Here is a 23987-nt window from a genome sequence, read left to right on the forward strand (position 1 = left end):
CTATGGCTTTAAACTTTCCAAAAGCCCGTTAAATATATAGAGTGAAACTATTATTCTTTCCTTCACCGCCGTTCTTTCAACCAGCAGTTGAACGCAGCACGCCATCGGCACACAGAATGGATGACGACTATCCCAGTGCTGATCAGCCAGACTACCCGGGTAGAGAAGCACATCCGGAGGGCCCACACAAATGTTTGGTGTGTGGCAAGTCCTTTCTGTCAGTAGCTGAGAGACACCAAGAGGTGCACGCTGAAGATGCCAATATTCAGTGTAGTTTGTGCAAAACCTCGCTCCGGAATGAGCGCTGGTTGCGGCAACACATGAGGCGACTTCATCCTTCGGGAGACGAAATGCTCTCCAGAACTTCCAGTAAACGAGTGCAAGAATCAGAGCTACGGGGAAATTCGTGTCCCAAATGCGGAAAGTGCTTTGCTACATGGGGTATTCTTTCTCGGCATCTGAAACAGATGCATCTTGAGGTAGCACGTCAACAATGCGAGGAGTGTGGGGCCTCTTTCCGCCGGAAATCAGATTTGGATTGTCATACAAGAACCGTGCATGGAACGCAAGGCCGTCACATGTGTGAACAATGCGGACGAACCTCCTCCCGAGCAGATATTCTCAGGAGACATATCGCAAGGAAGCACGCCGATCAGCCGAACGACAAATGACTTATTAAGGAGAAACAGCCGGACTATGTAGTACACGCCCACAAAATGTGTCTATGATGGCCTGTGTTACCTTCTGTTCGAACATGTGTGAACAATGTGTTACCTTCTGTTCGATTCCTTTCAATTTTTTATCGTCCTGACAGGAATCTGGTTTACCTCTTTTTTTTCGGTGTATGGTTGTGAGCTACAGTCCACATAGATTGGAACCTAAAGGGGATCCGATAAACTCTGTTTCTTTTGCGAAAAAGGTTGAACACGCGGTGTACTATGGGGTCGCGAGCGAAACCACGAAACGAGACATGCGAGGTCTTGAAGTTTATCAATAAAACCCAGTATTAACCTTACGGGGGATTCCGTTTTATTGGTGTTTGAAATGGCACAAGTCCGCAGGTTGCCCATGTTGAACGGCCAATCTCTCTGAGTTAGGGACAAACGTGTGCGCATAGAACGTGTTAGCGCAAGTGGTCAGGAATTGGGCGTGAGAGGTCGTCGAAACTGTGAACAAACCTTGGAAATGAGTGAGTACTCATCGTTTTCAGAAACATTTTTGTCAAACCTGGTCGGATATGTTAAGGGTCAACAGTTCGTCAGCGAATGTAAGTGAATGTGGTATACATGAGATAGGCACAGAAATCAGTGTGTTCAGGCGAGCGCAGGGTCTGACCGAGAGAAATGGAGAATACTTAGTAATGAAACTAGTCTCCTTCGTGGTAACTGAGAATAGGCTTAAATCATAGGTGGAAAAATGCAGCAGGACGTCAATATTCGATTGAATCAGCCAAAACTTCTGCTGTCCGATCAACACGACAGACCATCCGTCATCTGACGGTGACTTCAGCGATTGGTCTATCTACCCGGTCAAACAGCCTCGGCCTGTTGGAACAACCTTGCCAGTCAAACAGCCTCGGCCTGTTGGAACATTTCGTTGGGACATTTCGTTCGTTTAGCTACTTGTAGACTCGAGATTTCGACAGTGCTCGTTTAAAAGTATCCACAAATCTCTCGGCTTGACCATTTGATTGAGGGTGGCACGACAGAGACTTGGTGCACAGGATGCGACTTCTGAGTTCCTCTTTAGAAACCAATCAGGCAGCTGTTTGAATATGTACGCTTTCATCGCCTGTGCCTTGTAACTGATAGTATTCACTGGCCTGTCCGAAAGGTTTAGCTTGTCGATCCAATCTAATCCTAACAAATCCAATCCGGGACGATCGGACACATGACAAATGCCACTTACACTGACACCGTCAAGAGCCATGGTACATTTGAACTCACCAGAGAGTTTCAGTAAACTCCCGGGTGAAGTGAGTGCAACTTGTTTGGTCCTGGTTAATGCTGGAATGCCAAGAAAGTTCCAGGTTCCTTTTGAGATGATCCTGATGCCGCGCCCAGCTGGAGACGAACAGGTGTGCTGTCAATACGCACTGATACGTATTTCTTCCTGTTCACGTGTGGGCGTTGATGAGCGACCAGACCAACGCGGGCCTTCGGAAGCTTGGAATTGGATGTTCTAGTTCGAGAATGCCTCTTGGGTGCTTGCATTCTCTCGCCATGACACCGATCTTCTTTGTGTTCGATACCGGAGCACCTGCTGCAGCGGTGCCTTCTGAACGGGCAAAAATTGACGAAATGCCACTGATCACATTTCCAGTATGCCGAAGATGGTTTCATGTCACCCTGAAAGACAGTATGCTCCTGAATCTCATGAACAGCATTGTTGGGACCACCTTCTTGTATCATGAGAGTATCACGCTTCAAATTCATCGGGTGCTGGCATTCCGACGTAATGATCTGTAATGTGACGTCTGAGTTCTGCTCAATCTTGCTAAACATTCTCGTTCTCTTCCTGAGCCTTCAGCAGACGTCAACCCGCACACAAATATAAGACACTTGAACTCATCCTCTGTCATGCTGCGGAAGTTGAAATGTTCACACTCGTTGTTGGCGTGATCCAGTCTTCACAAGCATTCTTGCTCAAATTCATACACTGAACTCGACAGCTGACCAAGAAAGCCTGTTCTTCGAAATTTGACGATAACACAGCAACGGTTTCATCGAAAATCAGGTCACTTGTTTTTCGTGGCAAAATATAGTTCGTAAAGCGTCCATATTCGGCCACTCCGATTTTCCCGTCCAACTGTCTTGCTCTCAAAGAATTGTTTTCTCTGCTTCCCAGATCCAAGGTGAAAAGTCTTGATGCTTGTTGAACCAGTCAGGACGAAACGAATTCTACACATTGTGCTACTCAGTGTGTTTATTCTTCTGTAGGTCACATTTGATCAATCCGTTGTTGGTCCGTCTGTCGTGGCGTTTGCATCCGTGTAGTGGATAGATTCTACATGTTCCTTAAGCGCATCCTGTCGAGTGTACGTTTTCCCACATTGCTTTCAAATGTGGGGAACTTGCGTTCTCATAAGGCGATCCAAATTCCATTTTGGGGAGAATAACTCACCACATTTCTTGCACTCTACTTGTTTTCCATTCCGGTGAACGCACTACTGGTGGCGAAGCAGACTGCTTCAAGTGTCAAAGCACTTATCGCTACACAAGTGCGGAGATGATCAGCCGACTGTTCTATCCGAATGACGCAAGATCTTTCGGCCTTAAAGCCAACTGTTCTACAATCATAGTCAGCTATCTGCCGAATACTGCTGGGTACTGGAAGCTCCAGCAGCGGACCGAGCACCGGTGATGAACAAGGACACAACACCTGTCAGTTTGTTATCACAGCATAAAACAGTAGAACCAACAGCAACTCGAGCAAACCCAAGCGAGATCTCGACCGAGATGAGCGAGTACCGCGCTGTAATACCGCTACGGTACTTGGACACATTTAGGCCGTGTTGGATTACTGGCATAGTGAGAGCTTGGCTGTTTATAAATTTTATTTGAAGTGCGGTGGATTTCGATGATGTTCCATAATTCGATAACTACTCTTTGATTTTATTTCAGATTAGATTTTGTGTGAATTTATGAAACAAAATTGCAAGAAAAAAGCTCATGTCTTGGAAAAAGCTGACGTGGACCGCGCAAACAGAATCTACACGAGTTATCGAGAAACCCGGCAGAATCCAGTGTTTACGACACTGTGCCTTTACTTCGCTAAAATAAAACCCTTCAAACAATACTGATGTTGATAATTTTTGCGGTGAGTCCGTGTGCGACGTATAAACAAACAATTTTGATGGAGAAATCTTTGAGGAGCATAAACGGACTCGCCTTCTTCCGAGGTAATATTGCGATCATGACCAGCCTAGCGGTTACCAACAGTGAGAACGAAAGTGCAGGGCCACCTTCGTCATTGAGACGTCGACAGCACGCATTGATAACTCAAGTGAAGAATGTAAACGTCTACGCAAAATCCGAAATCCAGTTCGTTTAATCGACATTACTGGAATCTCATAGTTACGTAACAACCGGAACTAGTTTGAAGTGCAAAACCAGTTCGTTAGCAAAACATGTGAAGGCCGGTGCTCTAGACCGCAGGGGTGAATATAAACCGGGGTTGTAACAGTAATCCGTTCTGTTAGATTACAAGTTCAAAGATTGACTTGTCCGTCACGAAATTGCGACGGATTTCATTTGACATTCTGAACAACAGGGTTTCAAGAAAGCCTCAACAACTTGAAACCTCTGAGGAGGTTTTCAGATTTACATTTCAAACGCAGAAGAGTTTAGACGACCGAGCCACAAAAACCGGAAACGAAAGGGATTAGACCACCCGGTTTCTGAGATGTAACACCATTGACCTGGTTTCAGTTTTCAAAGCTCATTGAGTGCATTTGAGGGTAGCTGTGGAGCAAAATGCTTTATCAGAAACCGCTGGTTATTTAGGACGGATCGCGTCATGGTTCCATCTCCAGTTTACCAAGTTTGAGGTTGATTTGAAATCCTGATGCAAAGCAATGCATTTTTCAAACCCAACAATTAATTTATGCTAAAGAAAACACTACATGGCGGTGGGTTTATAGACTGAAAACTCCGTTAGTTTCCGTGACGGAAATGAACTGCAACAATCAATCGAAATCTGGTGGCAGACCACAACGCAACACAGATCAGGAAAGGGCCAATCAGCACAGGGACCAAGGCGTTCGAATAAGATAGAAATACAGAAAAACGCAACTGCATTAATTAACAGACCATAAAGATGAATGTCACATTGTGAAGTTGGTCGCTCGAATTTCCGAACGGGAGATAAGACAATCACAACCGCCTTTCATTGTCCAGGAGGCAATCTTGCGTTAAAAAATTCATTCCTTCAGGTCGAATGATCAGGGTCAAATTCACTTATTGATTCTCAGTAGTTGAAGGGTGAATTTAATGACCGGAAGGTTCGTGAGTCACATCTCGACTGCATCCTGTCTAGGTTTGGACAACCTAGAGTTATTTCGGCCCAGTGCTCCCATCGGGTGTTATCGTCGCAGCTAGGCACCAAAAGGGTTCTGCAGCTCAACAATTGCGTTTCCCCCCATTTGCCTCAGCAGGCGTGTTTGCACGGGTGTCTTGGCTCTAATCATTCCATGTTTTGTTTGTAGGTAGGGTCTTTTTGGCCAAGAGTTGGTCATGATACTAGATGGGATCGATGCACACAAAGGTTACTCGCAATGGCGAATTGTGAAATCTTGCGCTGGCGCGTGATTAGAAAGACGTTGCTCCGAATTTTACACGGTGTTCCTCGGATTCACAGATTCGATCGAACGATTTGCTCACACAGATTAACGAGACTTACGTGCCAGGCAAAATGAAGAATGAACAACACTACAGATGATTATCTAGCGCTTTGTTCAGTTAATAAACTTCTTAAAAATCGTTCTAACTGGCCAATGAGCACTCCGTGAGGCATATTCATTTGGGGAAGAAGGATATGAAAACAACTGATGCTGACATTCTACGAAGGTTCATGTTTTAGCGCACATCATTCTAAAACGAGCGCTTACAACCTGATATTCTTGTACGTTAAAACAATATATGAACTTTCGAGGGCAACGCTTATATAAGAAAATTCAAAATCGAATACCCTTTATTGGAACACTTTCGGCTGCCATGCACCCGGTATTGAACGAGGATGTGTTCCGCGTATCACTCAGTTTGGTTTCAAATATTCTTTTTGCGCTTTGCTCGTCCAACGACGCTGTCTGTCCCCAGAGTGCAATTTGATAAAGCTAACCTCGATCATCACTTGTTCTGTCCCTGGGTAACTTCTTGAGTTCTGTTATCTACAGAGTCTAGACAAATAATCGTACTACAATGCACAAACCATATGTGCTGGCGAACCGATTTATTGTTGGATGGTACATTGCCTGAGCTCGATCATAGCCGATAGGAGAGGAGCTGCGTAAGCCCATTCTCAGGTTCTAGATTAGTTTACGTTGTGAACTTCCGTTTTGCTTAGGACAATGTCTGATCTGTCGATTTTGTGATGTAGTGTGAACTCATGAATATATTTAGGCGAACAATACCTACATTTCGTTTGGTCCAATCTGCCTGTTCATGTCAGTCCCCACCCAAAATGGATGCCCTCTGAAGGAATTGCTGTAGGACTCCACGCACTTTGTCTCACCGCATACAGTCGGTGACCAATTTGAAACGAACCTGCTACTTCCGGTTCTGCATGGTGCTCTCGGTGCGCTCAAACATCGCAGAGTTTCAGAATGTCAGGCAATCCTGAAACCTTTGCAGAAAACCGCCTTGACTCCATCGACCTACTTGAAGCCGTCGATCCTGGTTGTCCTGCCCATGTTTTGGTCCTAACCAGTTTGCCATGAGAAGTGATAGAGCTATCAAATTTGCCCTCAAGGCACCACCGTTAATTAGTCGCCTAAAGTCTGTGCCTTGCGTCGAAATATGCATACAATTTTCGGACTGCCTAATATATTAAATCGGGGGGATGATCATGGAGAACATGAACAAAAATTCAGTGGCCTACTTGGACCAATCATATAATTAGCTGATGTCGACTCCCTTCCAAGGGACCAATTATATCAACAAACGCGATCAATAAACTCAAATTGACCTGACCTCCACGAACAAACCTATATGGATGCAACAAGGACACAGCACAGTAGACATAGGGAAAAATGAACACTACAAAACTACTTTGGGTGCTGTTGTGTACACCATTTATTCTGGCGGCTGAAAATCATAGTGAGTTAAGCTCGCTTTACTACAAAATCACAGTGTAACCATGGCAACTAGGCTAGGCCTCTGATTACAGCGAACTGCGTTGAGTTGTGTGGTGCGCGTACAATATTTATTGTTGGCCTCCACGCATCAGCATTGTCGCGTGAATAATTCCCGTGTTAACTACCAAAGCCTAGTTTTGCTAGGGCCCATTTGAGAAAAGAAAATTTGGATCGCAATTTAGCACTTTTGTTTTCTGGTACTATTCAGCTGATCGTCTGCAACAGTCGCTTCTCATCACCCTTCACATGGTCATGATATGTTGATATTAATTACATAGCCTGGGTTATAAGGAGAGCCACCGACTTCAACACAATTCGATACCTCGTCTTGGTTCCATACATTCTGTTAAGTCGCCGTGGCATGGTGTGATGCACCAATGTCTGATATCTTCACAGCACACTATCCACAGTACCAACAACCAGGAATGAAATCAACGTACCAACTTCAAAGCGCATGCGACCGATTAGTTTGACGGATCCTACCAACACGAACTACTAGAACTACGGAGCCATCAGTCTCTCACTGAGTGAATATTGTGGCAAAGATTTGAATGGATACAGAAGATCCAGCCAAACGGACGCTATTTTCATCTGTAAAATACCGAGCGATCGCGAACGTGACTCTGTTCTGGGGGCATTCGAAAGCTAAGGTGACGAAACATAAAAAACACTGGGCACCTACGATATTTGTTATGTTCATTGTAATGAGTCCGGAGTCGGCCGCGATGCGGGTCGAAATCATATATGAATTCTCCGGAAGTAGTCTTGTTTCAGCACCGGAGTCCCATCCTATTGAAATTATCCGAAAACGACAAATGGAAGTGGAAACATAATTTGGGCTTTATTTGTTTCAGCCATCAGACATGTTGCTTTCATCCGATGAGAGCAGACACAAAATTCGACGAAATTGAGCAGGCAATTGTATTAAGTGACCACTATATATTTAGCTAATTGAATGTCATGTTTCTTGCGTTCTGTCAATAGGCCTCGCGTCACTCGCTGTCGTCCCGTGCGCACTTTCAACATGTCTCCTAAAAACATCCCACCTGCAGCACCGTTTCCCACATTTCTGGCAAATGTGATCGAGTTGCTTTCCGTGCACGGTTCCCATGTGCCGATCAAGATTCCACTCTCAGCAGAACAGTGCTCCACACTCCTTGCACTCTTGACGCGTTTCCTCTCGGTGAACCGATCGCCGATGCTGGAACAGATTCTTCCAAGTTGCAAAGCACATGGATTTCCGCTTTCCTATGATTCCCGCACTCGCTTACCGGATGTCCTGTCGGGAATGTGGAGTCCACTGGCGTTTTTTCTCCTAATATGCTGCTGATGTCCACGCTCACTTGCGAATGATATTTCGCACACACTACAATAGCAATTGCGGGTTTCAGCGTGTACCTCCTGGTATTTGATTGCCGCCAACAGGTTAGTGAATGAGTGATGACATATTAAAGAAGTGTGGGGTGCTTCACCGTTTTCTTGTTTCTTTGTCTCGTTTGGTTGTGCAACAGTTGAACAGCCATCTTCGGTTCTATCAGCTGATTGTATCCCGTTTGCCAAGGCTGTTTGTATTTTAAAACGTGAATATTTAGTTATCAGTGTTACTAAATTCTTCTTCTGGCCTATAATTACTCCGAATGAAACGGTAATGAAATGAACGTATGTATCAGATTGCACTCAATTGCGAGAGGCGGCAGAGTTCACTTTAACCTTCATGTTGCAACTAGTCCTAACTCGTGCTGAAACTCTGGGATAAGGGATAAGTCAACAACTCAGGCGTTCGCCCAACCCGCGACCAAAACTTAAGATCAGCCAGAAAATAAATATCTTGCTTCATCTGGCACGCAACAGGTCAAGAGGCATAGAATTCCATCCAAAGTATTAAGGGACTGAAACTGTGAAATCTGAGAATGGCCGAACAGCTGTTTCACTTTCCTCGTACATTGAGGTACAAACCTTTCGATGGCGAGCAGCCGACTATTTGCTTCGCTTCCAAGTAAACACTGTCCAAATCCTGCTATCTCCTGCTTATGGAATTCGCATGAGGTGGCTATATTTCGACTGACTATTGATTCATGACTACTTGGCTGCAACAGACACGTGATTTATGAATGACCTTCTTCTGTAGGACACTTATAATTGGTTGATATAAAGAAACAACTCGTCAGTTCGAATTTCGTAGGACAACGAACTGGACCCACCGGGTTAGACGAGTGGTCTCCATTTGGATAGATTGTCTTGGTTGTCAGATGTGTCCATTTTGTCTTTAGTTGCCCAACGTTCCGTGTTACTTTTGCAACAAGTTGAGCTTTTTGTGGAAGAAAACCATATTCTCTTCATTCTACACTTCATCTCGGCCTCCTCTGCACAAAGCCCTGAGCGGATGTGTTCTGAGCAGCTAGGGAAGATCCAGGCACCACAGCAAACGCAATACACCTCTAAACAGACTATAGTTCAGTGACTGAAACAGCATGAATCCAATGGAATATTTAATATTGACCTTGAGACTAGTGACTGTCGGCGACATTATTCCGGAAACTTGGTAATATTACCGGACACGTGCACCTGGCATACGGAGAGCTTGTGCAGGTACGATGGATCATCCAGAAAGAGTTCACGTTTCATGACAGATATAGCAGCCCTTGGAACCATTTTCATCAAAACACAGGCTCAGAAGTTCGCAATAAATCGGTCTAGCAGAAATTGAATAGAACTGAGCATACGAACTTACCTAAGCGGCTTTACCATTGACAGCTGACCTAAATAGAATCTGTCTGGATCTTCAGAGTTTTTTGGTGGACCATACTACATGCTTTATTGCAAGTAAGAAGTTATTTGTATGAAGTAAGAACATCAGTAAAAAATGTTGTGTTGAAGGATAATTTTATATCTTCAAGTAGGGTATACCTTATTTCATGTAGGTCATTCCCTCAGAGAATTTTGAGTGGAGATTCATCCCGCCGAAGTGCAAGATGTTCACATGCACCAAACAGCGGTTGGTCCCGAACAGTTTTGGACTTGGGTTAGGTTGGATTATAAAGGTTGGAACTGCCTTAGGAATTCCGGAAACTGCACTGGTGAGGTCGCCCAATTGTAACAGAAGCAACCTGCTGTTTCGCGAATATTTTACACAGACCGGCTTCACCAGTAGTCGGAATTCTCTAACATAAATCAAAAGTCCCTTTATATTAGCATATTACTATGTATGGTATAGGACATATCTCTAGCATTTCCGAGGAAATAAAAAAATGGCGACAGTGTACGGCTTAAACCTCCCGCATGGGCGACAGAGACAGTTACACGTTTGATAGGCCGAACGCCAACCTAGTGCCTCTTCAAAGCTCGAACTAGAGTAACGGTGATACCACTGTGGGAAAGGCATGCGAGTAGTATGCTTTCTTCCGGTGAGTTGGCTTTGCATAAGGCATGCGAGTAGTATGTTTTCTTCCGGTGAGTTGGCGGAATTTGTTGAGTCGCTTTGTAGCATTTGCATGGATTTGAGCATTAGTTAATGAATATCCAGGAAAGTTTAGACTAGTTTCCCACGCTCGGATGTAACCGTCTGTTGGCTTACAGAATGAAGTTACTTCTGTAGCGGAGGCTTGCTAGGGACAATCATTCGCGAGTTCGAATACAGTTTTTCATCGAAGATTTAGAAGGCCAGCTTATTTAAGAGAAGTAGACTGTGGTACACTGTCATTAAACATTTTTGGAAATAATGACTTACACAGGGAGGCGTACTCCAGTACCACGCGACTCAACCCGCATACTGTAACAGACAAAAGAGGTCATCCAGATTGTGAGCAAACTGCGAAGGATTTGGTCTGATGCGTGACGCAGCACCGCAATCCATATACACCTTAGATCGACTGCGGAACCTTGGGAGTTCGTCGCCTACGCACAATTCCTGAGGGTCATGTATTTCTTTCTCGGGATGTCTTGCATCTTTTGTGGAGGTGTAGACCAGATTATTTACCTCGATTTCCCGACAATATGTCACTTCCAAAGGAACGGTCACGTGTGAATCCATTGTGCCTGTTATGTCTTAGGAAAACACCATTTCTCAAGCGGTTACGTCCAAATGACTACCCATGGCGGTGGCCTGCTCTTTTGTCCACATAAAAGTAGAATTTCCTCTGGAAGGAAATGATTCTATCTTCTTCTAGGAGGTTTGATAGTGGCGGTATTTTTATTCACATTTACAATGTTCACAGACGCTGAGAGTGGTGAAAGAGACCCTGATTATTGCTGTTCAGAACAGAGTACCCACGGTAGCAAACGATTAGCTGAATGGTACTACGTTGCGACCAAGATTTGCTTTCTCAAGTTTTGCCCTAGCAAAACTTGACTTTGTTAGTTAACACGGGAAGTAATTATGATGCGTGCTGATGCATGGACGTCACAGATACATTTTGTACGCGGAATACACAACTCAAAAACGGGCCTCACCTGGTTGCCATGGTAAAACTGTGTGTTTTTGTGGTAAAGCGAGCTTAAGTCACCATTATTTTTGGCCGCCAAAATATTTGCTGCAAACAACATCACCAAAAGTGATTCTGTAGTGTTCATTTTTCTCCTGTGTTTAGTGCGATGTTTCCTTTTTGTATCCTTATAGGTTTGTTCATGATGGTCAGGTGTTACATGCAAACTGAGTTTATTGATCGCGTTTGTTGATATCATTGGTCCGTTGGAATGGAGCCAAAATTAACCGATTATACGATTGGTCGAAGTAGATCACTGAATTTGTGCTCCTGTTCTCCATGATCATCCCCCCCGATTTAATTGGTAGGACGTATAAACTAGGCACTCTGGAACTTGAATGCATATTTTGAGTCAAGGCACAGACTTCAGGCGACTAACTCACTGTGCTGCCAGGAGGGTGCTCCTGTTCTCCATGATCATCTCATGGCAAGCTGGTTAGGACCACAATATGGGCAGGACGAATAGAATACACTGCTTTAAGTATGTCGATGGAGCCAAGGCGTCTTTCTACGAAGATCTCAGAATTGCCTGACAGTAGCAGAATTGTCTCAAGTTGGTCACCAACTGTATGCGGTGAGACCAAGTTCCTGGAGTTCTATAGCAATACCTGCAAAGGGGATCCATTTTGTGTGGAGACTCGCATGAATAGGCAGCTTGGGTCAAACAAAATGCTAGTGCTGAACGCCTAAAAACGTTCAAGAGTTCCACACTAGATCACAAAATCAACAGTCTAGACCTTGTCCTTTCCTCATCAGTAGTATCATCGTCACAGTATTACTCTAACATACCAGTGAATAAGTTCGAGTTGATTATTCGTGGATTAACCGTATACCTGCAAAGGTCAAAACGATTCAACAATGCCTCACGTACTTCACATCTAGAACTAGCCTCTGTTCCCTCTGTCGCGGAGCGTTCGCTTTCATGATTAAAATCCCAACACATCGTTTGCACATACACCGCTTTCACTCTTGGTGAACACGATTTCGATGTAAGGACCTCCACATTGCAAGACGCTTGTAAGACCCTGGACAAGGCCTACCACGTTCTTGGAACACGCGAGCCTTTTTACTAGAGGTTTTGCGTGAAGAAGCGATTTCACCTGAGTGACATTATCTGCAGTCATATCAACCTGATAAAAATTTCGGTGTACCTGAGTGGATTTCCTGACCTGTCAGGACTCCTGACAAGAAGCTGAAGGTGCACCACATTCTGGACATCTGCGGCACATTTCGTCTTGGAGGTCCGGCTTCCAATTACACCGTGTTGTGACCGTCAAATCCGTCTTCATCTCCGACTCCACTGAATCCCTTATATTTCCTTACCTTCGGCCGAAACTTTCTGCGCCCCTAACATTTATTCTGTGTTCATTCCATCCTTTGCAGGCTGCATGAGATCCATTTATTTTTTGGTTCCTTGATTTGTCAAGACCTAACTAATTTAAACCAAACTGAAGCATTCTGTATCCTCGGAATGCACGCAGTGCAAACCCATCAAATAGTGGGTCGGAAGAGGCTTAAAGAATGAACTATTTGATTGCATCCACAGCCTACCCAATCGCACGTGCTGCACGCCTGCCAGACTTGGTTGTTCGCACTATTGCTTCCGCATCGCCCCTGGGTACACATGGTCTTCACACTGTCACTATACTCCCATGAAAAAATCCGCTCCTGGCGTCCAAATGACTTGCCTGTTGCACTGGTTATTAGGTGTTTGCTGATTCGAACTTACTTAGCTGTTCCACTGACTGGACGTTCGCTCCCGAGTGGAAGGAAGATTTTATGACTGCCCTGGTTTGACTAAGAATAGAAGAATATTTCCACAGTTCCAAAACATGAATGAATTGTGCTTGCCAGGACTGGCGCTAACAAAACATCTCGAGGGACGATGATCCATGGATACCAATACATGTAGATCAGTCCGCTTGACACGCACTCACTACATACTAAAATAGCTTTCCGCCAATATTCATGGCGGCGTTTGCATTGTGTATGATATCTCAATTGAACCTGCGAAGTGGCGAATTTCGGTGCAAAGTTTAAAATAGCCGGGCGTGCACCGGACAGAGGAAAGCTACTAAATGGAAAAAGTTTAGAAGTTTTGGGACCGTCACTACGGTCAACTGAACAGAGACTGATGACCGAGGGGTGCACCACATTCTGGACATCTGCGGCACATTTCGTCTTGGAGGTCCGGCTTCCAATTACACCGTGTTGTGACCGTCAAATCCGTCTTCATCTCCGACTCCACTGAATCCCTTATATTTCCTTACCTTCGGCCGAAACTTTCTGCGCCCCTAACATTTATTCTGTGTTCATTCCATCCTTTGCAGGCTGCATGAGATCCATTTATTTTTTGGTTCCTTGATTTGTCAAGACCTAACTAATTTAAACCAAACTGAAGCATTCTGTATCCTCGGAATGCACGCAGTGCAAACCCATCAAATAGTGGGTCGGAAGAGGCGTAAAGAATGAACTATTTGATTGCATCCACAGCCTACCCAATCGCACGTGCTGCACGCCTGCCAGACTTGGTTGTTCGCACTATTGCTTCCGCATCGCCCCTGGGTACACATGGTCTTCACACTGTCACTATACTCCCATGAAAAAATCCGCTCCTGGCATCCAAATGACTTGCCTGTTGCACTGGTTATTAGGTGTTTGCTGATTCGAACTTACTTAGCTGTTCCACTGACTGGACGTTCGCTCCCGAGTGGAAGGAAGATTTTATGACTGCCCTGGTTTGACTAAGAATAGAAGAATATTTCCACAGTTCCAAAACATGAATGAATTGTGCTTGCCAGGACTGGCGCTAACAAAACATCTCGAGGGACGATGATCCATGGATACCAATACATGTAGATCAGTCCGCCTGACACGCACTCACTACATACTAAAATAGCTTTCCGCCAATATTCATGGCGGCGTTTGCATTGGGTATGATATCTCAATTGAACCACCGAAGTGGCGAATTTCGGTGCAAAGTTTAAAATAGCCGGGCGTGCACCGGACAGAGGAAAGCTACTAAATGGAAAAAGTTTAGAAGTTTTGGGACCGTCACTACGGTCAACTGAACAGAGACTGATGACCGAGGTTGCCGAAATCACTAATTATCCCAGTTCACTAGAAAAACTAGCAACCACGCTGAGTACGGTTGTAGATCAGTTGTGAGCTGACTCCTGGTGGTGCGCTGTCATCACACAGAAATTCGTTGACAGAAGCAGCTTAGATCTGGGGGGCCTTTGACCTAACATAACCTTCGTCCAACTGACTGAAGTACTGTAGTGCTTACAAGTTCACAGACACCGACAATACCCACCAGTGGCATCATTAATTGAAGCCCGGCAACCTGGATGATTAAGTAACCCCACTACTCAATACGACAATTTAACTGATGGTGAACACTGATCAATTCTGAGGAGATTTCACTAATCGGTTCCCAGCTTTCCTCGAGGCTTGGCCAACTTGGTGGTGGTAAATTGTTTGTGCCAACGAAGAAATATCACTCGTGACTTTTCCTGGGTTTTTTATCGATCTAAAACGAATAATCATAACGTTGCGTCTTAGAATCATGGGATTATTACACGGGATGGAGGCTTCTACCGACGCCGCAGGCTTCAGTGTTTTTGCTAATCAGTCTCGTCCATTCACCCTAAGGGCACGAGCAAAATAAACGGGCAGCAATGCAACTGGAATTCACAGCGATGAGCAGTCAGCTTCTCACTACGAGGACCCATAAAATGTGACTAGAAGTTATGCTGAGGTCTATCATTTCGTTGTGTGTGGAATCAGTTAAACCGAATTCCCTCGCAGTCCGCTTTGTAGCGGCCAATGGAGAATAAAATGTATAACGACGCGGCTTTTTATGTGTAAATGAATACGTATGAATTGCTGTCCTCTCCTGAGTGTTTTGTATGCAAAACACTGATGAGCTTGTCCATGGCTCGTGCGCTGCACATTGCGAAGCGGAATTGCGGTGACTAACTTCGACTTTTAGTTCAGGCGGTGGATGAGGTATGAAGCTGCCAAGGGCGTTTGTCAGGAGCGAAACAGGGAAGCCCCACAAGGCAGTGCATACTCTTGAGAAACTGGCCGAAGCAAGTATGAGCCGCGAAAATCCGCTGGTTATACTCAACACATGGGGCGATCGGCTGCACAATTTGTGGAACATCGCTCCACCACGGAACCCACAATTTGTGGCGTTACATGCAGTCTTATTCAAGAACCGTTTTGAGATTTGATGCACCGTGATGCCAGGGGCCAAAGGATTTTTTCAAGGAACACCTTCTTTACAGTAGAGCGTCGAATATGCTCATGCAGATATTATGTTAGGATCAGCTGAATTCTGCTTGGATGGATATCTATCCAGTGTACAGCGGGTGACACCAGCAACCCGACAGAGATCTTGTTAGCGATGACGGACCAGTTATCAGGGCAGAATGCGGTGTGAAGTTGACGGTTGCAACACGACATAGGAACTTTTCAGCAATTTATTCCGATTGATTTACCTAAGGGCAACCGCTTTTATGAAGCTGAAGTTCAAATCGCTTGAGTCTTTTGCTTTACGTCCGGGCATTAGGATGTACTTTGTGGGGATTCCACCCATTAAGTAAAATCAAAACAAATTTATATGCAAATAAGTGCATTTCTCGAAAACACGTCCAAATCGGGTTGAAGTAGAACATAAGGTTGACGGAAACTCGGGGACTGCGCCTATCTGAAGAGCCGGTCGTGGGCTTTCGAATAGTTTTCGGCAACCTTGTGAGTAGTTTCCTTCATGAGAATATAAACAAGCTACCCTGAAACACCGAGTCAGTTACTCCGCAGTTCTGTTTGAATTTCAAATTGATCGCACTGGAACGTGCACTGCGTCTCAAATAATTACTGCGATTTTCGAAAAGGCGAATCCCCCGCCGCTAATTTGAAGTGCTAATGGTTCATCCACCAGCGGCCGAACGGCATCTGGATTAAATCGCAGTTTAGCTAGTACCGCAGTGCGCGGTACCACCCTCGTATTTCAATCAGCAAATCAACTTCCCATGGTCAGGTTTAGATCAGCTTATAGAGTCATATATGTCAGATTCTCCTAAATCAACAATTCTTTAGCAACATGATATATTTTCGCACATTTTGACAAACAAGCCCTAGTTAACGAGTTTGTTTAAAAGCGTCGTTGGTGGAGTGATACGTTTTGTGGTCATCTGAGACCTCGTCACGAATACACATTATTGAACCAGGTAGTATCCCAGATGATATACTTTGGGTATTACCGTGAACAGAAACAGGGTTTATAGGATCGCTTTCAGGTTCAAATTTTTGTGGAATGTAGCTCGCAAGCGTACACCGAAAATAAGAAACAAACCGAATTCCTGTCAGGACGATAAAAATTGATGTGCTTTAAATAGAAGGTAACACCGGGCATCATAGGTCCGGTACATTTTGTGCGTGTGTAATAATTAGTCCGGCTGTTTCTAATCGGTAAGTAGTTTGTCATCCGGCTGATCGGTGTGCTTCCTTGCAACATGTCTCCCGAGAATATATGTTTGAGAGGAGGTTAAACCGCGTTCCTCACACATGTGTTGGCCTTGCGTTCCATGCACGGTTCTTGTATGACAATCCAAATCTGATTTCCGGCGGAAAGAGACCCCACAGACCTCGCAGTGTTGACGTGCTTTCTCACCATGTGACCATTTCAGAGGCTGAAACAGAGTCCTCCATGTCGAAAAACACTTTCCGCCTTTGAGACATAGATTTCCCCGTAGCTCTGATTCTTGCAATCGTTTACTGAATGTTCCGGAAGGCTTTTCGTCTCCCGAAGAATGAAGTCGCCTCATGTGTCGGCGCAACCAACGCCCATTCAGGAACGAGGTTTTGCACACACTACACTGAGTATGGGGATGTTCAGCGTGTACCTCCTGGTGTCTCTTAGCTGCGGACAGATGACGGAAAGATTTGCCGCACACCAAACACTTTCCAGGTACCTCCGGTTTTGTTTCTCTCCTCGGGTTGTCCGGCGGAGCAGCGCTGTGTGTGTGCTGACGGCGTCCCCTTTTGAAATACTGGTTAAGCGAATGACAATGAAGAAAGGAATAACAGTTTCTCTACATTTTTTAACTGGCGTTTAATGACTTTCAAAGCACTTAGTAGATGGGCAACGTTCCATTCAAACGCACATAACATTTACAGCGCTCTAGAGAGTCTTGGATATTTTAACTGATCCTTATGGCTGTCGAAATCTAGAAGAACGGTGTTGCTGTTTCATCCTTATTGGTAATTATAAGCAGTGTACATTTCACGCTTCTTCAGAGGGATGTAGACTCATACACCACTCATCAATCTATTACGGCGTGCATATGAGGAGACAATCTCTCCACTGGACTCACGAGTAAAGTGTTGTTGGCTGAAACATACTCATGACTTGCAAATCACCCGTCCATTTTAGCTACTTTGGAATAGTCAGTAAGTTAATCGTGTCATCCATTAAATCAATTGATTTCAATCATATACGTAAGCCCAAAATGCAGGATTTTCAATCTGGAAAGATGAACTTCGGTGAATCATTCTAATAGCCCGTTTGAACTTCAACGATGCATCCCGGAGATTTAACTTGGCTGGACTTTGTCATCATCTGTTATATTGGTGCTTGCAAAATGCCTAGATATTACCCCGTTTGAACCTAGTGACTCAATGCTGGTATGGAGATACCGGAAACAGCAAAAAACAACCTTTTGATTATATTTCAGTAGCTGAGTGACCCGGGCAACTAGAGTGAGCATTCACCTCACCGGTATTGAGATACTACGCACAATATTACACGGACTTATGGCGGTAACAGTGGATACTACTAGAGAGATATGCACGTGACGGGGGCGCTCGTAAATCCGTCTCCCGTCTCTTGAAAAGTGAGATCTATTGTGGAATTTGTGAAGCCGATTTGTACCATTCGCTTGCATTTGACTAACAGTCGGTGAATATCCAGCGAATTTCAGGAAAACGCCTCCAAAAAGAACATAGATATTTAGATGTTGTAAACAAGATACATATGACGGTATTCACTCCCTATCTACTAGTCATAATCGAACATGCTCTTTGGTCCTCTCGTTCTTCAATCTCACGACAAGCGTTTTGTCACGAGCGTTTTGCCAGGAGCAGTGCTCCCGTATCTATACCCAGTGCTCTTATGGGCTTGCTGCTGCAAGCGTCTTTCGTGGTCGTTGCCGACTGGCTAATATCTAGCATTGTCTGACGTTAGATACCAGGGTTCGCAATATTTTTTTCGCTTCCGTTAAGGTGAGCTCGAGACTACTGTGAGTTGAAACGAGAACGTCCGGTACTAGAATCGTTTTTATCTATCGTAGCATAGTTATCTGGAGGGGAGCGGAAGATGACGTTGGATAAGAGCATTTGTAGACCGCTGTGTATACACGTTGGTGTTGATCCTCAGGTGTCCTCAGGAGGAATATTCTAGAATAAAAATTCGGGCCTTCAATTCACTCACAGGATTAAGCTTTGTCGAACGTTTGCTGTTAGTTGTCAGGGCCACGTGAAACCACTTATCGGGACGTTCCACTACTTACGTCTATCGATACTTACATTGCGCATCCACCCCAAATGAACATATTTATTTTCCCACCAATGCTTATACCCACGCGTTGGGTTTGAGACGTGGGATCTACTCATCATTTCCCAGTTGACTGTTTTGCTCCTTCAATAAATTTTCAATTGACAACTGAGTATTACGTCGAACTGACATCCGAGACACCAGTTGGAATTTCGCGCACTACAAGTGTAGACACCTCGCTTCTTCAGTTGTCACACTTATACCGGAGTGCACACGAAGCGCGGCCCAGCCCGCCCATGAACATGCGTGTGAACTTAGGGTTTCAAAAACTGATCGGAATGTAACATCTATCTGTTGATCGTGACGGTGAGCCCAGCTGGATTTGTCTCAGTCAGGGATGTAAAGAATCATTTTTCGGAAAGTTTTGTTCACATGAGAACCACTCGTTCTACACAAAATGTCCATAATGTGTAAGTTACAAGAGACCTGCGTTTTACTGTCAAAAGCGCCGTACGGCTGCACTGTCATGATCACTGCGTTCTAAAGGATGCAGAATGAAAGATGTGTACAATTCGTTTATAGCTTTTCTACAAACGTTAGTTACGAAACACACAAATCCATTCCAGAGTATGATACGGTAGTAGGTCACGGTTTGTAGAATTCGCAAATCCACGAATCACGATGATGATTTGGGATTAGCCCGTATACCATGATATCTGAGACGTCCAAGAAAGAAATTTCAAAGCGGACAGAAATTAATTTTATGGGCCTTTCGGTAAGTCTGGCGATGGATTTTCATGGAGGTTTTCGGATAAAAAATGGATGGATAAGTATTTTGGCAATAATTCCACACTTTCGATCAGGACTTAGTACCGTGCTCGTGGAGAAGTTCAAGTTTTCGGTTCATGCTTTATAAGTTAACGGAAATGAACCAAGTTTAGTAGACTTTCAGAAGAACAAAAGAGACTCACACAAGGTAGCGTACTCGGAACGCAGGTTGCCCAAGTTGACAACTGAAATAGTAAGAAGTAAATAAGCATGTGAATTACAGCCATGTTCCTGTGTTGTTGTCGTCCTTCACTGAATGCGTTCTAAATGTCGCTTACGAAAATGAAATCGGGTATCACTAAGTTCTCAAGGAGATTCTTGGTAGAAGGATGACACTGTTGATAATTACTGTGGATATCTGAGTTGGGTATGATCCCATGATGATTCAGTTGCCATTTGGTGCTCGTGAGCGTGCCATTCCAAATGGCCCAGGAGAGCTGAAATCCAGTCGGGGTCTACCAGTGAGTTGTTGCGGGGTTCTCACAGTAGGTCCCTTCAGCTAGCAAGACGAAGCAATCAAGAAGTAAAGTGAATAGAAGACAGAGATGCATTTGCCTGAGTACAATTTATGCGCGCGCATAATACAACTCAACGCATTTCGCTGTAAAACACACAGCTTGGTAGTGCCTTTTGAGGAACGTATATTTCGCGATATCAACATAAAACCCACGATCATTTTCGGCCGTCACATAAGTAGCTATATACAACAACGTCAAAGTCAACCAGTTGATACTCATCGAAAAGGGATTTTCACGTGTCTGATTTAAGCGGCTATTTTTGCGTGTTTTATAATTTTTCTTATGGTGGCATGAATGCATGCTAACTGAGGTTATCGAACACGTTCATCAATACCACGGTGTCTCGATGAATGAAGCCCAAAATGCCTCATTAATTTATTGGCCTCGGGCGAATACTGATTGTGTGGCTTGCTTTTCGAGGTTGACAGCAAATCAACTGGTTGGACAAATGCTTTGGACAGAAAGAATCGGGCCGCGGAAACCGAATAATTTTGTCTTCAGAAGCCTAGTATCCAGCATTTTGTGCGGGCTGTTTATGATGTCTTCTTTAGAGGAAATTTTGTTGGAATCACACTATGAGGAAAGGTAACAAGAATCCATGGCTGCATGTCTGTCGAAACAGTCAAAACCTGTGACAGTCGGGTGGTGAACAATCTGTGAATTTCTGGCATTCTAATGCACCCAGAGAACAATGAAGGCCAGAAGTGCGTTTTACATTCGGCCACGAATTATGATGGGTGCCGCCGATGAGCTTTAGCTGGACTGAGACTGGAACGTTCGCCTTAGTGCTACTAGTGATAGTATTAGTGAGAGTAGAATACTGAATATATTTTACAATACAAGCCACAGCAAGATTGATCTTGCAAAAATGAAAACGGAACGTTTAGGACTGCAAATGATCGGCAAAACTGAGTGCAGGGAGATACAGCCGGCCCATAATTGCTACTTCTTCAGACTAGTTTTTGGGCAACAATGAAAATCAGACTAGCATATTATGGATGATCAAGTCGATTTAACAAGCCTTTATTACTACAGTGGGTGTGTTCTTCAAGATTCTGCACAACATCGGAAGACAGGTGTTACTTGATTTACAACGTCATCTATTCACCACTGGAGACAGATACGATCATATAGCGATTTTAACGTGTATCTGCTGACCGAACACAACGCGAGAATGATGACAGTTCATCCATCTAATCAACCTGAATTTAAGTCATCAACTAAAGGGTGCGAGGGTCGGAAGTCACGTAAACCAGTTTGGAACTGGTGAATAAAGTCCTAGAAACATTTGAAACGAAACCGCAAACATTAGACCCAAGGCGAAAGCTACCTCTATTCGTCTCAACGCAGCATCTTGAATGCAGAATGCAACAACTGAAAAGATCGGAACGTAGGTGTGAAAGTGCGTATGGCTGTAACAGCCTTTCGATGCCCAACTGCCATGCCACCCAAAGGAAGCACGAGGGCTGGTCTACTGCCGGTTTGCCCAAGCCCAGATAGGGGGAAGCCGAGAAGCAAAGGTGAGGTTCGAACCACGGACTATCCGGTCACTGAATTCGCGCACGAAACGCTGAACCATCTCTAACCTCCGCGAGCAACCACTTCCTCCCAATTCAGTGACGGAGAACACCAACAATGCTGTTCATACTAATACATTTTATAGTATGAGACCCAGAGAATTCTCACTTCGTGGGCAATGTGATAAGAGCGCACTGCTATGATTCGAATGAAGGCTTATAACTGCATGTCGCTGTTCGACGGTGATCGCTTCTCTAGAAAAATCCTTTGAGTGCTAAGCGAGATCCAGATAACACATCATGTTTTTGCAGTTTTGCAAACCCAGCCCCCAATTCTTGAACGAGTGTGCATAAAATTTTCGAAGTTGAAAAAGACTTTCTGCATTCATGGCTTGGATCTCCCTTTTTCTCCACTCCTTGAGCCATCTTTCTTGATGTTTTGGCAGACACCAACTGGCCTCCACCAGAATGAATTTTATTTATGCGTTACCGCTGAGCGAATTTCGAAATGACCAAAGTGGAAGTCAGGATATCTAGCGCGCAGCTGGTGGTGTCGCTTGGTTGCCGACAGGTGAGAGAATCGTTTGCTGCATGTCCACCAGTTGTGAAGCCATCACTGATACGTTTGCCTGATCGGATCATTCACTCGATCTGCGCTAAACCAGTCGTCGCCGTTCTGTTTGCTGATTGGCTTGTGTGTAAATCTCCTAGGGTAAACCATTGGCTCTGCTGTTTAAAATGCAGGCCTCCTGCGTCCGAACGCCCATAGTTGAACTACTGTACCTTTTGTGGTTCTTGTGTAATGATTGGTTTCAACAATGGTCGGGATTTCTCCGTGAAAACGCCTCGGTTTATTGTCGGACAATAGTAACATCTCACTTGGGCTAAAACGAGTACTCATAAATTTGCATCTTAGATTCACCCACACGCCGTCCGATTCAGTGTGTTTTTGCTGATCAGCCTCGACAATTCACCGTAAGGGCACAACCGAAATTAACGCGCAGCGATGCACCGGCGAGGAGCAATAAGCTTGTCATTGCGAGGACTCACAAGAGGCCAAGAAGTTGGGCTGAAGTCCTGTTCAACTCGGACGACTGAGTCGAATATCTTTTGTAGATCAGCTCAAACGTATACTGTTGTGGACTGAAGTCCTATTACCGTGAAACCCTGTCTGGATAGCCGCCTGTCGCGCATGGCCAAATCAGAAAAAGTCAACAAAAGTGCTGTATTGGTCACTGCCGCATACAAGCAGTGAAAGTCGTTACTAACGATACAACTCACTTGTCAAGGGCGAGTGAAGAGCAGCCAATGAAATCTTTTTCTTAAACGAAAAACAGTCATTTCATTGGTAGTTATTTAGGTCCCTTACTTTCAAAGCTGGTTTTCCTAACAGTTTATCGTGAGCACGCGTCTTCGATTTCAGCGCCTCCCGAGCGGTATTGTCTAGATAAGTTGTTTTGGATAAATTTTAGTGCGGGCTTCAAGAAAGACTGCAACTATTTTGTTCAAAAAGGGTTTTGGCTTTAAGGCACCCTCCTGGTGCTTATAGCATTCAATCCGATACAAAAAGTTTGCAAAACGTGTCCAGTGAAATTGACTTGCTATGAAACGTCATTGAACTCACAGCGGGTTGGATAAATAGACAAGACGAGCTACTACCATCTGTGCGTAGTAAATCACTTGGCTCCACTGTAAAGCCTCACAACACAAACTGTCAGTGAACGTGCGCGGCAATATCGGAAAGCTAATCTGACAGAAACTCCGGTGTCCGAATGACAGAACAAGTAATATTTCGTCATTACTACGGCATTCGTTAGGTTGATTCATTGATTGATCGAAAAAGGTATCAGATGGGAAAGAAGTTTCCCTTAAAATTTGTTTCAAAAGTTGGGATTCAGAACACATGTGCTATGAGAACGCGGTGATACGACGATCAATAATCTCGGGTTGTAGGTTGCCGAGAATGTGGATGCGAGTATCGATTGGGAGTAGATAGACGTATTTCATGATCCCAGATCCTCGCCATTAGAATTGCCCGCAAATCTCAAGCAAGAACAGAAACATGATTTGGTTTAGGCTTTTGCTTTGCACCCAAAAAACCTAAACCATTCCAGTCAGGACGAAACAAATTCTACACATTTAAATGGTCAGTGGTTAGTTATTCTTCTGTAGGTCATATTTGATTAATTCGGCGTTGGTTGGTCAGTCGTGGCGTTTGTCTCCATGTTGTGG

General features: G+C 44.5%; 2 protein-coding genes across 2 annotated transcripts in view; one reads left to right on the top strand and one right to left on the bottom strand.

Annotated features, from left to right (window-relative positions):
• Positions 1-1897: 1897 nt before the first annotated feature.
• Positions 1898-23987, top strand: part of T265_11198 (hypothetical protein) — a gene marked incomplete at both ends in the record, with an annotated part of 44836 nt that continues 22746 nt past the window's right edge. Inside the window, one exon of the mRNA XM_009177793.1 lies at positions 1898-2077. Within this exon, the coding sequence (XP_009176057.1) occupies positions 1898-2077 (180 nt within the window). The remainder of the gene's footprint in view (positions 2078-23987) is intronic.
• Positions 3139-12458, bottom strand: T265_11197 (hypothetical protein; the record flags this gene model as incomplete). Its single annotated transcript, XM_009177794.1, is given in 4 exon segments — positions 3139-3273; positions 7871-8101; positions 8117-8457; positions 12293-12458. 4 exon segments carry the CDS (start codon positions 12456-12458, stop codon positions 3139-3141), a joined length of 873 nt encoding a protein of 290 aa, XP_009176058.1.

Source organism: Opisthorchis viverrini, assembly GCF_000715545.1.
Source record: "Opisthorchis viverrini unplaced genomic scaffold opera_v5_461, whole genome shotgun sequence".
Lineage (NCBI taxonomy): Eukaryota > Metazoa > Platyhelminthes > Trematoda > Opisthorchiida > Opisthorchiidae > Opisthorchis > Opisthorchis viverrini.